The 17717-nt window shown below is 40.6% G+C and overlaps 2 protein-coding genes across 5 annotated transcripts in view; both read left to right on the plus strand.

Moving 5' to 3' along the window:
* The window catches only part of SFSWAP (splicing factor SWAP), a 93447-nt gene extending 82973 nt beyond the window's left edge, over positions 1 to 10474 (plus strand). For all 4 annotated transcript variants that reach the window (XM_089489723.1, XM_089489724.1, XM_089489725.1 and 1 more), the window contains 3 exons: positions 3015 to 3182; positions 4783 to 4855; positions 10125 to 10474. In XM_089489723.1, the coding sequence (XP_089345849.1) occupies positions 3015 to 3182; positions 4783 to 4855; positions 10125 to 10190 (307 nt within the window). In that variant the 3' untranslated portion in view covers positions 10191 to 10474. The remainder of the gene's footprint in view (positions 1 to 3014; positions 3183 to 4782; positions 4856 to 10124) is intronic.
* Positions 10475 to 14230: 3756 nt separating this feature from the next.
* Positions 14231 to 15002, plus strand: LOC149289958 (transforming acidic coiled-coil-containing protein 3-like). Its single transcript, XM_089489909.1, has one exon. The coding sequence runs from the start codon at positions 14243 to 14245 to the stop codon at positions 14882 to 14884; it is 642 nt and encodes a 213-aa protein (XP_089346035.1). The 5' UTR covers positions 14231 to 14242; the 3' UTR covers positions 14885 to 15002.
* The last annotated feature ends 2715 nt before the right edge of the window (positions 15003 to 17717 follow it).

A 17717-nucleotide genomic window follows, 5' to 3' on the forward strand; every position in this document is an offset into this window, starting at 1 on the left:
ATCTCCTGTCAGTGTATCCTGAGGTTCTTCAAAGTAAACTTCCATCTGTTCCTTCAAAGATAGTGACTGAAGCTCAGGTCATCAGGGCCTCTACTCCAACACAGCTGCCAGTACCACCTCATTGCAAGTCCCTCCACAATAGGTCCTTGCCGAGGATTCCAGAAGACTCGCCTGCTTCAGGTCAATCTCGAAGGGAGTTGTGCTCCTAGAGCCTGGGCTCAGATGTGGAGAGGTCTCCATCTCCCAAGCATCTTATAGAACTGGACCCTGGTTCTCCCAACAATGATGTCAGGTCTTTCACTGACCGCATCATCCAGATGGTGAATGCTCTCAAACTGGAGGTCTCCCGTACCAATGACGATGTGTTGGACCCAATCAAACACAGAATCCATGGTATGATACCGACGCCTCCTTCCATCGGCTATCTCCCCTCTCTGGAGAAGATCGTGAAGTGCTCCTAGACCATGATTGCCTCCATCTTGAGGAAGATCGAGAGCTTTTCCAGGATTGCTCCTTCGAGATCGAGTTGGCTCTTTGAGCATCAAAAGCCAAACTTGGTCATTGTGGAAGGCTCACAGCTCACCTTCACCTCCAGAACTTCTTCCTCTCCCTCCAACAAGGAGAGCAGGAAGATCGACGGATTGGCGAAGTTCTACACCTCAGCAGTCTTCGAACTCAAGGTGGCCAACTATATGGCCTGTATGGGAGCTTACGTCCAGCACTTCATGGAGCATATGGAACCACTCCTCCATGGCATGCCGGATTACAAGAAGCAATTGGCCATGGCTCTCCATGCCAAAGCTCACTATATCAAACAACATCCATAGTATTCCCACCATGAAAACTAGTGACCTGATTTTAAAAAGATATAAGGTTGATTTGACAGGATTGTTCTTGACAAACACATGCTGTCTCCTATTGTCATCAGTACACTTGCAGACAAAGTACTGTATAATCTGTTATAACATTTTCTCTGGTATTCTTGAATTTTCTCCCTTTTTTGCCTTTTTAAAGAGCGGGAGAATGTTTGCTTGTTTCCAATCCTCTGGGACCTCTAAGATTTCTGAAAAATGATCTCAACTGATTCAGTATGCTAGCAAGTTCCTCCAATATTCATCTGACCCTGCAGAGTTGAACTCATTTAGGTTAACTAAGTGATTCCTGACTAATTTCTTGTCAATCTTGATTTGCAACCCAGATTCCTTGTCAAGTTCTCTATGCCTTTGTGGTCTCTTCCAACTCTGATTCTATGATTCTAAGTGTTGTCAACCTACAATTCTCATCACCCTCATCATTTTGTATGCAGACTAAGACTGGTGGGAGTTTCAGTGCAACAACATCTAAAGGGCCACACGTTCCCATCCCTTTCTTAGACTGAATTCAGTCATGGGAATGGGTGCACAGAACTTTAAAGAAAAGGTGGGCTTTGAAACAAGTAAGAATTCTGCTGTCACATAAGGTGGTTTTTTTCCCCCAGGGCAGTTTCAAAGATATGAGATTACAAGGGAGAAAGGACTTCTTTTAAAGAGATCCATAAGCACAGCAATTACTTTCCATAGGCTTTCTTTGGTTTCTGCAAGACACCCAATACTTTCAGATCATCAGTATGAACATTGTATTGATTATAAATTTAGAATATGAATTAGAAAGCTTGAGGGAGTTCAGGTTCATTTCAGGATCCATGCTTGTATTTAATAATAATAATAATAATAATAATAGGATTATAGGATTATATACTGTATATACTCATGTACAAGTCAACCTCATGTATAAGTCAAGGGAAGGTTTCAGGTTCAAAATCATGGATTTTGATATGACCCGTGGATAAGTCAAGGATAAAACTTAGGGAACTATAATGAAAGATGGAAAGGGGGAAATACCACTTCATTCCTTCCTTCTTCTCTGGACCTCTTCTGACCACCTAACACCAATACCCAGGTGCTGGAGGAGAGGTTTTAATATTGGATTGAGAAGGGCAGCAAGTGGTGTTAAATAAGGTGATTTTTCCATGAGAAGAGGAGGCTTGCAAATCGGACTGGGAAAGGGAATCAAGTGGTATTAAATGAAGTGTTTCTTCCATGGGAAGAGGAGGCTTGCAAATCAGACTGGGAACCTCTTTCTCACTCACTCACTCACTCACTCACTCACTCACTCAAACATACACAGAGAGAGAGAGAGAGAGAGAAACGTGTGCCTCCAGGTACCAAGAGTGGAGCATCAGGCTTGCTTGTTTTAGGACCTTTCTAAGCAGTACTAGTTATTGACCCATATATGTCGACCCAGGATTCATAGGACTGGCTTTGAGGAAATAGTCTATAATTGGTTGTATTTTTTTAAATGATGTATTTGATGCAAAAGAGGCGTATTCCTAAATACTCTAAAGGCACCAGATCTTGTCTGATCTTGGAAGCTAAGCAGGGTCATCTCTGACTAGTACTTTGATGGGGCACTGTCAATGAATCCCAGGTGCTGTAAGCTAAATTTCAGCAGAGGGACTAGGCAAAACCACCTCTGAGAATTCCTTGCCTAAGAAAACCCTATGAAATTCATTGGGTCACCATAAATTGACAAGTGACTTGAAGGCGTATTCACAGAGACAAACACACTGACAAGCTGATTGTTCCAGACTGGAGGAAAGGAAGTACATAAAAATAAACATAACTATAATAAAAACAACGCCAAGGAAGCTGAAAACTGGATTGGAGAAAGGTTCATAGAACCATAGAGGTGGAAGAGGCCACAAGGACCATCCAGTCCAACCCCTGCCATGCAGGAAGTCACAATCAAAGCACCCCCAACAGATGACCATCCAGCCTCTATTTAAAAACCTCAGAAGAAGGAGACTCTGCCAGCCTCCGAGGGAGTGTGTTCCACTGTCAAACGACTCTTACTGTCAGGTCGTCCCTCCTAATGTTGAGGCAGAATCTCAACAAGTTATATTCTCTGTCTTTCTCTGTGCCAGATTGTTTAGTTTGGAATTAAGCAACATTATTGTTTTTCCTTTTTGTTTTCAGAAGTCCTCATGAAAGGAAAAAGCGGAGATCTCACTCTCATAGCAAATCCAAAGCAAGGTCTCATTCACCTTCCATCTCACCAGGGAAACAGTTGATGCATAAGAACTCAACCCATTCTGCCAGTGTCTCTCCTGTGGAGAGCCGAGGATCCAGCCAGGAACGCTCTGGGTAAATAAACTTTTAAAATCTGGACATGGCCTTTTACTGCTCACTCAAATCTGCGATAATGCTACAGTGCAAATTACCTGGAGGAAAAAGAGGACCTCATAACCTTATCACTCAAAATGAGTGTTCAGTTTATTTTGGACAATACAGGCTGAGTCTCCCGTATCTGAAATGCTTGGGACCAGAAGTGTTAGGGATTTTGGTTTTTTTCAGATTTTGGAATATTTGCATGCATATATATATATATAGGCCTCTTGTAGACGGAACAAGATTCATTTATGTTTCATATACACCTTATAAGTATAGGCTGAAGGTAATTTTATACATAATATTTTTAAAAATTTTATTCATGAAATAAAGTTTGTGTTCAGTGGGTCAAGTGTCACTACCTTGGCCACTTATGAAAAATGTTTCAGATTTTGGATTTCAGAATTCTGGATAATGAAGGCTCAGCCTTCTGTTGGGAACTGTTCACATTTTGTATTATCCTGCTTAAATGTTAAGAACTGTATTATGCTTCTGCATGTAATCAGAAATCTGCAGGATTCAGAACAGTAGTAAGCTTCCTTTCATTACATAAGTAGTACAGATGGCTCTACAACACAGAAGATGATAGAATTTGGTTGCAGATGATGCATTACAAATCTGAATCCTATTTGAAGGTTATTTAAAAAAAACTCCATAGGATTTCTCCTTGGTGTGCTAGCTTTCTTCTTGCAGACAATGTTTTTTCCTTGGAAGGGAAGCATCTAAATATGAGTGTTAATTTCTATCCCCTCATTCTGCCTTGTGTCTAGATCTGGCAACATGATCAATTTGCAAGTTTTTATGCATTATGTTTAAATGTTCCCCTTCACTTCATTGACATTCCCACATCTACCATTTCCAAACAGCTGTAGTTTAACCTTAGAATAATTTCACCACTGAAATACTTAACCTTCTGTAAGTATCTCTGTAATAGTGGGGGGTGGGGAGTGTTCTTTGCATTCAGTTAGAAAGGTTGGGGGATGCTGAATTTTGGAAGGAACCCTGTGAAGTGTTTCTCCCCATGAAATTCTAAACCTTTCTTAAGCACTTAATTTCATTGTTGTCTGGGCCTTTCAGCAGTAACATATCCTTGCTACATCCACTTGTAAATTGCTGGGGCTAAAGCTGGGAGAGTTCACACAATTCTGAAAAGTTCCCATTTATCCATTCATTCATTCATTCATTCATTCAAAACCATTCTTGAATGATTATTTAAATTGCATATTACATAAAGCTTAGCCTAAATATGCAAATTACCTCATGTGAATTGCCTCCGGAATCCTTGTAAGAGGCCTAATAGGTAGACCTGCATTATCCCTACATTACCATTGGGGGTGGAATGGCTGAGTTTTAAATGATTTGTTGAAGGCTACATAGTGAGTTGATGGCAAAGGTGAGAATGAAACAACTTGTTCTCTTAGCCGTTTCTCTTAGCCGTTTTTCATGCAGCTTAAAGTACCTCGGTCTGTTTATCTGTGATTAATTGTCCATTTACTGACTACACCCCTTCCCTCTCTCTCTCTCTCTCTCTCTCTCTCTCTCTCTCTCTCTCTCTCTGTTTAAAAAATCCTTTTAGGGGAGTTTCTTTGGAAAAAGATGGCCAGATCTCTTCAGCAATTGTTTCATCTGTACAGAGTAAAATAACTCAGGTACTACTCTAAATGATCATGCTTACAAGCTTTAATGGTTGCAAAAGTATCTGCTTGTTTTGTCACAGTCACATTACATCACTCTTAACCTGTAGTTTCAATTCTGAAACAGTTTTCTAAAATGAAGACTTCAAATGGGTATGTAACTGGTGTTTTTCCAGATTTTAAATCTATCTGGTCTATGAGAGGATGTGTTAGTGCTATAACTTGATTGTGGAACTCAGTCTGAACTTCCTTTCAGAACAGGGTTTTTTTCAGAGTCACAGCAAGGTAAGCAGAACCATTCATTTCTTTACTCAGATCATGGGACAGTCCAGCCTTCATGTGTTTATGCTGGGTTGTACATCACCTAGCTGGGATTTGAACCCTGGCCTCTCAATGACCTAGTCCAACTCCCAAACCATTACACCACGCTGGCCGTGGTCACATTAGTGTAGAATCAGAGTTGGAAGAGACCACAAGGGCCATCCAGTCTAACCCCCTGCCATGCAGGAAATCATAATCAAAGCAAACTCAACAGATGGCCATCCAGCCTCTGTTTAAAGAACTCTAAGGAGGGAGACTCCACCACTCTCTGAGGGAGTGTGTTCCACTGTCGAACAGTCCTTACTGTCAGGAAGTTCCTCCTAATGTTCAGGTGGAATCTCTTTTCCTGTAGCTTGCATCCATTGTTGGGTCCTGTTCCCTGGAGCAGCAGAAAACAAGCTTGCTCCCTCCTCAATATGACATCCCTTCAAATATTTAAACAGGGCTATCATATCACCTCTGTGGCATCTTTAATTGTGATATCTGGCTTTATTTATTTATATCCAGAATTTATATCCCACCTTTCTCCACAATGTGATTCAGGGCACTCTAAGCAAAATGTATATAAACCCTCACAAAATCTAGTGAAGAAAACAATAATCATGCTGTTCAGTTTCATGTGCCTTTTAAAAATGCATCTTTTTCTTGTGCTTACTGCAAATTTAATTTGACTGGGCAGGATAGATTCAGAACAGATACTTCAATTTCATTTAATGCATTTGCTTTGAGAAATTGAGTTTAGTGCTTTTGGTCCATTTGTGACATTTTTCAAAAGGGCAATTTTGGAGCAAGCATTCTGTTTATTGTTGTGGATAGATAGGGTCTTTTATGATACAAACTTGTAGAACTTGGTGGAAGCATTTTTGTTGTTGTTTTTTAAAAGTAAGAATTGCTTTTTCCCATAGCAGAAGACAACTGTAGGGACAGAATAAGAAGCAGTAGCATTGAGCTAGCAAAACAAATATATGGGCTCCAAAGGCACATGGTCAGGGTGTGCAGAAAGTTCTTCACTTGCCAGTAGCATATGCCCCCTGCCCTTAAGATTCTGTGTAGTTCCAGCACTCCCTTGTTGATGTCTGTCCAGTATCTTGAAGATATGGGTAACTTATGGTAAAGCATTTTGTCTTGCATGCAAATGATCTCAGATTCAGCCCCTGGCATCCATGTAAATCACCCCCCTCCCCCATTGGTCAATTACTTACAAAACCTGTGACCATTTGCCATGTGGTTTTGGGCCTTCTGGGTCATGAAGTCCAACAATATCTGGGAACTGACAATTGAGAACCACTAGTTTAGATGTTAATGGACAACAGTATCACAGTATCCAATACTCCTCTGTATATGACAATGATCCAGTGCAATTTTAGGTTGAATAGAGGCTGAACGTATGGCCCTCCAGGTATTGATGAACTGCTGCTACTATCATCCTTTACTGTTGGCCAGGCTGATCAGCAATAATGGGAGTTAGCAATAGCAAGTACATTTCTATACCACTTATAAGTGAACTAACACTCCCCAAGCGGTTTACAGTCTGTAAGCCAGTTGCCCCCAACAACCTGGGTACTCATTTTACCGACCCACAAAAGGATGGAGAGCTGAGTGGACCCTGGAACCCTGCCTGGGATCGAACTCAAAATCTTGTGGCTGTGAGTTGCTGCAGTACTGGCATTTAGCCACTGTGCCACCAGGACTCCTTTGTATCAGTGGCAGCTAGATGGCTACAGATCACACAGCTCTGGGATAGAAGTATGGTGTAGTGGCTTGAGTGCTGGATTATGACTTTGGAGGCTAGGGTTTGATTCCCTGCTTGGCCATGAAACCCATGGGTGACCTTGAGCAAGTCACACACTCTCAGCCTCAGAGGATAGCAATGGCAAACCTCCTCTGAATGCATCTTGCCAAGAAAACACCATGATAGTGTAGCCTTAGGGTCGCCATAAGTTGGAAGCAACTTGAAGGCACACAACAACAGCAATAGTTACACCAGAGTAAAGATCACTGTACCTCATCTTGAGCTGTTTTCTGATGACACACCATATGTTAAGGTTTTATGTTAAATCTGGACACAAAATAAGTATATGAAATAGGCTTTAATGTGTTTTAACTGTGCTAGTCTATAATTGTAATAAAGAAATTCAGTATGTTTTAACTGTTTTAAATTGTTTTTTAATGGATGGTTGTTTAATATTTGTTTGTTTGTTTATTGAATTTATATAGCAATAGCAAATACTTTTCTGTACTGCTTACCGATGTACTAAGCAGCTTGCAAAGTGTAAGCTAATTGCCTCCAACAAGCAGGGTACTCATTTTAGCGACCTACGGAAGGTTGCCAGGCTAAGTTGACCCAGAGCCCCTGGCTGGTATTGAACTCACATCCTTGTGGTTTGTGAGTGAGTGGCTGCAGTATAGGCATCTCACCTTTCTCCTGAGTTGGGATTCAAGACAATTTATTATTTAAAAACATGTATTCCAGGTTGTTTAGCTGTTTTGTTCTAATATACAGTGTAAGCCCCTCTGGGTCTCATATGGAAGAAAAGTGGGATATAAATTCAATAAGCAAAATAAAATAAAATAGTGCCAAATATAAAAGTATTGGGAACAAGAGAGAAGAATGCAAGAACTTCCAGTGTTTAGAAACAATGTTCTAACCACTGCAGACCAGATGAAGATGTTCTGAGCCAACAAAGCAGTACTTCACAATATTTCTAGGTAGCTTCTCAAAAGCAGCCATGTCTCTCTCTTGTTCTGTGAATATATGCATGTGTATATATGTACAGGTTGGGTTATCTAGAATTCCAAAATCTGAAATACTCCAAAATCCAAAATTGTCCACATAGGTGGCTGAGACAGTGACACCTTTGTTTTCTGATGGTGCAACATACACAAACTTTATTTCATGCACAAAATTATTTAAAATATTGTCTGGAAAATTACCTTCAGACTATGTGCATAAGATGTGTACGAAACATAAATGAATTTCATGTTTAGATTTGGGTCCCATCTACAAAAGATCTCATTATGTATATGCAAATATTCCAAAATCTGAATAACTCCAAAATCCAAAACACGTCCTGGCTCAAGCATTTTGGATAAGTGAGATTCAACCTGTGTATATCTCCTGCCCCCCAAGTGTTAATCAGTTTAAATAGTTTAAAACCATAGTTTTAAACCACAGAGCAATTAATTTAGCCTGCTGCAGAATTCAGTTTGCCTAAAAGATTTTTAGGGCAGGCTACGGAGTTGAGATGGCCTTGGTCGCCTTAGTCGATGATCTCCATCTGGGCATCGACAGGGGAAGTGTGACCCTGTTGGTGCTCTTGGACCTCTCAGCAGCCTTCTATACCATCAACCATGGTATCCTTCTGGAACGCCTGAGAGAGCTGGGAATTGGAGGCTATGCTTTGCAGTGGCTCCGTTCCTACCTCTCGAGTAGATTCCAGATGGTGTCACTTGGGGACAGTTATTCGGCCAAGAGGGAGCTCAGGTCGGGCATTCCTCAAAGTGAAATTCTATCCCCAATGCTATTCAACATTTACATGAAGCCGCTGGGAGAGATCATCCAGAGACATGGGGTGGGGTGTTATCAGTATGCTGATGACACCCAAATATATTTCTCTATGTCTCAGACTGCTGCGGTGACTAGGGAAGGCATCTCTCCTCTGAATGCCTGTCTTGATGTGGTAATGGACTGGATGAGGGAAAACAAACTCAAGTTGAATCCAGGTAAAACGGAGGTACTATTAATAGGGACTCTCAATCCAGGAATGGAGTTATGCCAGCCAGTTCTGGACGGGGTTGCACTTCCCCTAAAGGACGAAGTTTGCAGTTTGGGGGTGCTCCTAGACTCATCTCTCCATCTGATGGCTCAGGTGGATGCAACGGTCAGGAACACTTGCTTTCAGATTCAGCTGATATGCCAACTGCGCTCCTTCCTGGAGTGGGAAGACCTTGAAACAGTAGTATATGCACTGGTAACCTCTCGGCTCAACTTTTGTAATGCGCTCTACATGGGGCTACCTCTGTGTCAAGTTCGGAAACTTCAACTGGTACAGAATATGGCAGCCAGGCTGGTTACTGGCACATCTAGATTTGCCCACATTACACCAGTTTTAAAATCCCTTCACTGGCTGCCTGTTAGTTTCTGGGCAAGATACAAAGTGTTGGTTTTAATCTTTAAAGCCCTACATGGCTTGGGTCTTGATTTCTTGCAGGAACGCCTTCTCCCATATCATCCTTCCCACACTCTTCGTTTTACTGGGAAGAATCTGCTTCAGTCAAGGAGGACGACTTTCGGCAGTGACCCAGTGTTCCTTTTCAGCAGTTGCTCCTAGACTCCGGAACGACCTGCCGAACGAGATCCGTCACATTACCACCTTGGAAACCGTTAAGAAGGCTATTAAGACGGATCTCTTCTGGCAGGCCTTTCCAGACTAGGTCCACCGCTATTTACCTGCCTTTCCCCCTCCCCCTCTCCATCCCCTTTTCCATTCTATCTGGACCCTGCTGAAAATTTCTTACAAATCTTCTATTGATTTTAACATTTATTTTATACTATTGTTTTAATGTCTTTCTGGTTTAATGTCTCTTTAGTATTAATATGTTTTTATACTGGGGGGAGGGATAGCGGTTTTTAGAATTGTTTTTATTGTACTCCTCTTGGATTACAAGTGATTAAGCGGAATATAAATAATTATGACTATTATTATTTGCTTTGAGATTTGCTGTGCATAAAGTTTGAGTGAAATTATGTATCAATACCTCTGACGTCTTTAGGAAGCTGAGCCTGATTGCAAAAGTTTTCTAGAACACCTTGCTTGGTTAGTCCTCTTTATGTAAGGTGTTTGACACCAGATCTTGAAATACTTGTAGAGGACTCTCTTATTTACTTTACTTGTCTTCTTCCTACTTTTAAAAATATATGCTCACCAAGTCCTGTTTTTGATTTTCTTCAACTCTGTTGCAGGATCTTATGGCCAAGGTGAGAGCTATGCTAGCCGCTTCCAAAAACATCTCAACTAGTGCCTCCTGAGACTGGAAGGACTGATGCTTTGGAAGATAATATACAGAGGGAATCTTGGTTTAAAAGGTTCCCAGTTCCCTTTCAAGGAGCCTAAATCATTACTATGTACAGAAGATCTTACCCTTGGACCTACACTGAATTTTCCACATGGAACTTCCTTTTATAATACAGCCTTTTGGAGTTTTGTAAATTACATTTTGACTGGTTCTTCAATGAGAATTTTACCATGAGTATATGTATATTGTAAATGCAACGTTCCTGAAAATGTCACTAAATAAAAATGCAGAAAAACACTTTTTTATCTCTCTGTTTTGGGGAGGCTATTCTTTAATGTTTTATTTAGGTGATGTAAGCACTGCTTTTCAATCAGCATTTTCCAAATTGGTGTATACAAATTGAAAATGACAGCATAAAGCTATATAAAAAAATAGAAACTGCAGTGAAAGGACAGATAAAAGTCAGAGATACACCACTATACACAAAACTTTTAACCAAAAAGATTTTGCCTAAAAGGAGCAGTCTCAATTGCTTGCTTAAAGAGGGAAAGCTCAATTTCTGCAATATTCTTCTAAATTTTCACAGACTCTCTGTTTAGTGATCTGCTCTAGAATCTTTCCTGGTATTGATGTCAGACTAACTGGATGATAATTATTGGGATCCTCTTTAGTCCCTTTTTGAAGATGGGAACAACGTTTGCCCTTCTCCAGTCTGCTGGGACTTCTCATTATTGCCAATGGCGCTGAGATTACATTTGCCAATTCTTTTAATAACCTTAGATGTAGTTCATCTTGTCCCAGAGATTTAAATTCATTTAGATTAACAAGTACTACCTCTTTGCTACTTCTTTACCTCTGTGCTGGATTTCCCCTATTGTATCCTCTGCTCCATTTTCCTCAGGTTAAGCACCCTTTTCCTTTTGTGAGAAGACTGAGGCAAAGAAGGTGTTGAGTAATTCTGCCGTTCCAGACTCCCTCGCGTAAAGCGAATTCCGCCTATTCTCCAGCCCCATTTAAATGAATGGGGCTCATGCACACGGTGGTGTGTGAGCACCATGAGTGCGCGCCCCATTATTCCCTATGGAACGTGCCATCCTTTCTCTCCGCGTGGCTTTTAGCATATGCTGAAAGCTGCATAAAGCGTGCCCATGTATGACGCGGGCGCACTGTGCTTTTTTTTGCTGCAAACACACCCCAAAAAAGCCCTTTTTATTGTTCTTAACCTCTCTAGCGAGCCTGGGCATATTCTGTGCTTTAGCTTTTCTGACTTTACCCCTCCACATACTCGCTATTTGTTTAAATTCTTCTTTGATGATTTCCCCCTTTTTCCATTTCTTATGTATGCTCCATTTAAAATGTAGCTCCTTTGAAAGTTCTTTAGTCATCCATCCTGGTTTCTCCAGATACCTCCCATTTTTCTTTCTCGTTGGAACTGTTGGAAATTGTGCCTTCATTATCTCCCTTTTGAGAAATTCCCATTCATCCTGAACTCCTTTCTCTTTTAGTATTCCTGACCAGGGGATCACCCCTAATATTTCCCTAAGTTTACTCAAATCAGCTTTCCTAAAGTCACACCAGTACTGTGAATTTAGTGTGGAAAGTCATCAGCAATCATTGAAACTTGCATAAAATTAGGAACGTTTCTCCCACTTCCACTGTCAAACGAGTATGACTGAATGTAGTTTTTATTAAAAATTTGTGACATGCATTCTTGAAAATGATCATTTAGGAATAAAATATATAGATCAGACTGAAATGATAACTACAATTAAGTAAATAAAATACAGTGGGCCTATCCTATCCATAGCGCTGAATGCACAGATTTAATGCACTGTGGACTGAAAATACAGATATATTTTTGGGGAAAAAATATACCTGAAATCTAGTATGGTCCCAGGGCAACAGCAATTCTCAGGTGCACATTTTGTCCTCCCCCGGCTCCAGGTACCCTGTTTCCACCTTGTAAATAAATGAAGTGGAGCACCACCACCACCACTTGGTTCATTCACATGGCGGAGGTGGATAACTAGCAGGCTGGGGAGTCCAAAAAATTCACACCTGGTGGTTGGATCTTACACTGCCTTTATAATAAAGACTTGAACACCTTTTTTTTTAATCCATGTGGGGTTCTCGTAAAATGATTAATCTTGCTTTTAAAGGTTATAAAAACTATGAAGTATTGAACACAGGTTGTTCTGGAATCTAAAAATGGTTCTGTATGTAGAATGCCACTGCATATATTCAGTTACTGACCTATTTTTCTTTTGACACACTTATTTCTACTATCATTTTTCCAAATGCAAAATAGCTGCTATCCTCCAGGGATCCAAGACTGCCCTTACTTATTTTTTCATACTCAAGATAAGCATAGTCTTGAAAGTTAGTCAGGATGCTATCTTGTCTTTATAAATGGCCCGTGGCAAATGCCAATTATATAATAAATTTTGTGAGCTTACTTTAATTATAAATTTATTTATCATACAGTCAGAAGTTCAGTGAAATAACTAGAAAACATTTTTCAAAACAGAATAACTGTTTATTTTTTTTAGTGGGGACTTTTGCAAATGCAAAAAAAGATGAAATGTTCAGTTGGGACAATTTGGTTTTAGAGTTAGTTATGTGATATAACCTTTTACATTTGAGTCATTATTAGTAGTAATGGAGCAGACTGGAAATGAAAAGAAAGGAACAAAGGAAAAAAACAAAGGAAACTCTGGCAGTGGATCTTTTGTTACAAAATGGAGCAGTTTTCAGCAGGTAGTAAATTTGGCAAGTCATAGAACTGAATTTAAAGACAGTGAAGGATTGCTACTTTCTCTCCCCTTAATGGCATCTGCAGAAGTGGTTGGGAAGGGGATCTTGCTAGAGCTCAAGCCAGGAAAGACAGTGATGCCTGACAGTTGTCCCCTTCCTGTCCGGGAAAGCTGCCAAGTATGCTGATAATGGCTCACACAAACTGGCAGAGATTTATAAAAACAAAAAAACAAAAGATCTTTGCAAACAAGAGAAATAAAATACAGTTCCCAAAGTACCAAGTCAGCATCCAATAGAGAAAGGTCAGGGAGTCCAAGGGTCCTGGCAAAGCAGGTTTAGCAAGGCAGTCTGAAGGTCAAGGGTTCCAGGGAGTCCAGATCAGTCATTTCAGGCGAAGAAGACAAAGGGAGTCAAAGAAACGTGCTTTTGCCAGGAAGCTCAGATAATCTCTGGCAAAGAAATTTGGCATCCTGCACCTGGTTATATTTCCCAATTCATGATCACAAGTACTTCCTGATTGCTGAGCGTTTCTCTTAAAGTCTCAGTGACCGACAAAGACACTTCCTTTCAGACCTTTGCTGGCTAAAGGTAGGTTTCTCAGTGTCTTATTCTTCCATATCTTCTGTACCTGGAATGTCTGCTTGTGGGAGGCTGGGCTTCTGAGGCTCTTGACACGCCACAGACTCTGCTGAAGCTGGCAGAGCAGAGCTAGGGCCCAGCTCACCTTCAGGCTCAGCCTCCATCTGGGGATCTAACTCACCCTCCTCACCCTCTGAGTCCTCAGTCTGGCTAAGCATGACATTTCCTATATATTGATAAAGATATATTTATATGCATGTATGATGGTGTCAGTAGAAAAAAATAGAAAAGGGTAAGAAAAACTTTCATCTTGATTATTTCAACTGATAAAGCAATAAGCATAATCTCACTTTGTGAAATTGCTAATCAAGCCCATTGCAACACCCAGTTAAGAGGCATATTCTTTTAATATTAAAAAAATTAAAATCTAAATGCTTGAGTGAGGACTTCCGGTCAGGACATGGCGTCAACCAGAGTAAACTAGAAGCTGCTGCGAGGAGTTTCTCGCCTAACGTGGTTTAGAGCTGGAATCTGACAGCTCAGAAGTCTCCCTGTTATGGGAAACTCGGATGTGTTCTACTGAGGTCCGGAGCCCACTTCAAGACTGATGTTACGAACCCTTTAGAGGACAAGAAGCAGAGGGGATCAAAGAACAGTAGTGGCCACGTTAGTGCTGCCATCGTGTGCTCTGTCTACTGAGGCCATTATAGAAGTGTTGAAATACAGTCAGATATGGATGCAGCTGTAGAAAAGGTTAAGCATGAGATGGATACTGTTGTTAAAAAGCTCACTTCTGAGGTGAAAGAAAAGCAAATGGAAGCTTTGGAATGGAAAATTAAGCATGACAAAATTTATATTGAAAGTAAAGAGATGGGAAAAATTGTTGCAGAGTTTGAAGGCACCATTACACAAGTGATGGAGGAGTCCCAGATTCAAAAGGAACTTGCAAAACAAGAATTACAGAAAGTACTTGATGAAAAACAACAAGCTATATCTGATTTGAGTTCCATGGGAAAATCTTTCTCAGAACTCTTCAAGAGATTTGAAAAACAGAAAGAGGCAATAGAAGGATTTCAGAGGAATGAAGAGGCTCTGAAGAAATGTGTTGAAGATTACCTTGCAAGAATTAAAAAGGAAGAGCAGAGATACCAAGCATTAAAGGCTCATGCAGAAGAAAAACTGTGCCAAGCCAATGAAGAGATTGCCCAAGTAAGAAGTAAAGCTCAAACAGAAGTAGTGGCACTTCAAGCCACTTTACGCAAAGAACAAATGAGAATCCAGTCACTAGAGAGAAGCATTGAGCAAAAGGCAAAGGAAAATGATGAACTCACAAAAATCTGTGATGATCTGATTAATAAGATGGAAAAAATGTGATAAACCTGAATCATCCCACTTTCCCGTCGCAGTTCTTACTTCAAATCTTGGGATAGTTAATGATGAAAGATAATTGCCAGTGTTCATTTGCACTAGTTTAGTCTTACTGTTTTTCTATGAAAACTTGTATATTCTCTGTTATTATTTACAAAAAGCAATTGGAGGCCTGGTACATGCCTGCTTGTCATTATTTCTGTAAATAAAATAAAGCTATTGGTGCAACAACAAAAAATGTTCTACATTTCACCTAAAACTGTTGGCAGCCCGAACAACCTTAGCCGATCTTAATTTCGGCCCCTACCTCCTTCCAAGTTGGGCACCCCTGGCCTAATCAGTTTCTAGTCCCAGCTAAAGTAAACCCAACTAAAGGAGCTATGGAACTTAGATAAGAGTTGATTTTACCAAGGCCCCATTTATTGACTGGAATTATCATACCCATGCTATCAACAATGCAGCTGAAATGCGTCTGATGTGCTGTGACAGCCTAACTACAGGGTCATAGGCAGTCACAGCAGGAGGAAAAAGCCTTGGGCACAATAGCACTTGAAAAATAGGCTGCTCAGCACTAGCAGATTTTACCTGCCTTCCCTCACCACCACTGTGTCATCTTGGAAAAAGTGCAGCCACTAGCAAAGTGCACCAACAAGATTCTGGCCAATATGTGTCTTGTTTCCCAGATTTCGTGACACACGCAATTACAGAAGAAATCCTTCCAACCAAACGTCTGATTTCAGAACTATTCCATTTACAGGCAATACCTTAAGCAGCTGGTTTGTAACTTCATAAACTCTGTGACTCATTTTTTAAAAAAATCTTCATAGTACATTCTTGGTGAAATAAGATGGAATATTAGCTCTGGGATAATGTATCATTTAGCTTCCTTTTCATAGTGTTCTTTAGTCTTTATGGAGGCTTTATTGTGTGTTCAAACACATTCCCCAGGGGCATCTGTTTTTCTTTCTTTTCCCACCACCACCTGCTAAATACATGCCTTTGAACATTTTAAGAGGTATATTCAATGGCAATTATTTCTTTAGACAGGCTCCAACAGGGAGAGGAGTAGGAGATGCTTATAATTCCCCCCTACACTTTTCACAAAGTGTCTTTTAATGTTCTGGGCCATCCTCATGCTTTAGCTTGAGGAATAAACAAGATGCTTGAGGAATAAAAAGCATCATTTTGAGCCTGATTTTCCTAGTCTTGGATAATATGTGTTTATTTTTAATTTAAAAAAAACAACAGAAAAAGAGTTGTTAAGAAATGCATTGTGTTGTATAATGAAAATATGTTCTATCTTTTATTGTTTACTGTTATGCTATGTCTCTGACCATTCCTTTCTTCCTTCCTTCTCTGAAAAATTTTCCTCCACTATCTGACACATCTTCTCTCCCTGTCACTTCCTTTTCTCTCATTGTCTTCCAAGTAGACAGCCTGGGAAGGTGAATAGACAATTGACAGAGGGCTCTTACCCCAAAGATCACCCCTCCATGCAGGGTCCCTCCATCTGATATATACTTAATATTAAAGGGGTTGGTAAAAGACTTGAAGCCAGAGGACACCCAAGTGTGGAGAACCCACTTGACAATATAAGAAGATCCTGTAGACTCATCGGGGGAGCGCTTGTCATAAAGCCCAGAGAAATCTGCCAATGATCAGAATCTGTATAAGCCCCTCAACCATGGGAACAATGGTGTGTATAATATCTGTGTTTGCAAATAAACCAAATGTTCAAGAGTATCTCCCTCCAGAAGAGATATGCCTTTGATTTTGCACTGGGTGATTCTCAACATCCTAGCTCATTCTCCCACTTAGAAAATCCATTACGTTCCTCCTAATGTTTAGGTGGAATCTCTTTTCCTGAAGCTTGCATCCATCACTCCGGGTCCTAGTCTCTGGAGCAGCAGAAAACAAGTTTGCTCCCTCCTCAATATGAATCCCTTCAAGTATTTAAACAGGGCTATCATTTCACCTCTTAACCTTCTCTTCTCCAGGCTAAACATCCCCAGCTCCCTAAGTCATTCCTCATAGGGCATGGTTTCCAGACCCTTCACCATTTTGGTCACCCTCCTTTGGACACGCTCCAGTTTCTCCATGTCCTTTTTGAATTGTGGTGCCCAGGTGGGGCCTGACCAGAGCAGAAGAGATTGGCACTATTACTTCCCTTGATCTAGCCACTATTCTATTGATGCAGCCTAAAATTGCATTGGCCTTTTTAGCTGCCGCATCACACTGTTGACTCATGTTCAACTTGTGATCTACTTGGACTCCTAGATCCCTTTCACACGTATAAGTCTCATTCAACCAGGTGTCCCCCTATATCTGTGCATTGCATTTTTCCGCCCTAAGTGCAGTACCTTACATTTCTCCGTGTTGAATTCTCTGAAGATGCCAGCCACAGATGCTGGTGAAACATCAGGAATAAACTCTTCTAGATTCATGGCCACATAGCCCAAAAACCCCACAAAAAACAATCCATATAAAGCCTAGCACCCACTGCCCCTTAATATCTAATATACTCCTATAACTGCAAAATTCAGTTCCTAACTTTTAATTAACTCATATATATAACATGACTTTTATAAAACATTAAACTTAAGCGTAATGGTTAGAAGCAAAAGCATGGCTGGTTTAATCCAATCCTGACACTCTTATCATATTCCCTCCAGAGGGAAGAGTTGTGGGATAGAGACAGGCTTCCCCCAAGCCAGGTTGGTACAGGAGAGTCCAGCCCTTCAAACAAATTGATTTTGCCAGTCTTGATCTCAAGCAGATACCACAGTGTGTAAGAAGCTGGTGAGTGTGGGTACAATTTCCCATCTGATTAACCGCTTTA

The sequence above is a fragment of the Sceloporus occidentalis genome, unplaced genomic scaffold, assembly GCF_023333645.1.
Source record: "Sceloporus occidentalis isolate IW3139 unplaced genomic scaffold, rSceOcc1.0.p SCAF_41, whole genome shotgun sequence".
In the NCBI taxonomy this organism is placed as follows: domain Eukaryota; kingdom Metazoa; phylum Chordata; class Lepidosauria; order Squamata; family Phrynosomatidae; genus Sceloporus; species Sceloporus occidentalis.

Bases quoted from the DNA above. Each gene is read 5' to 3' on its own strand.
- LOC149289958 (XM_089489909.1), top strand. From the start codon at position 14,243: ATGGATGCAGCTGTAGAAAAGGTTAAGCATGAGATGGATACTGTTGTT.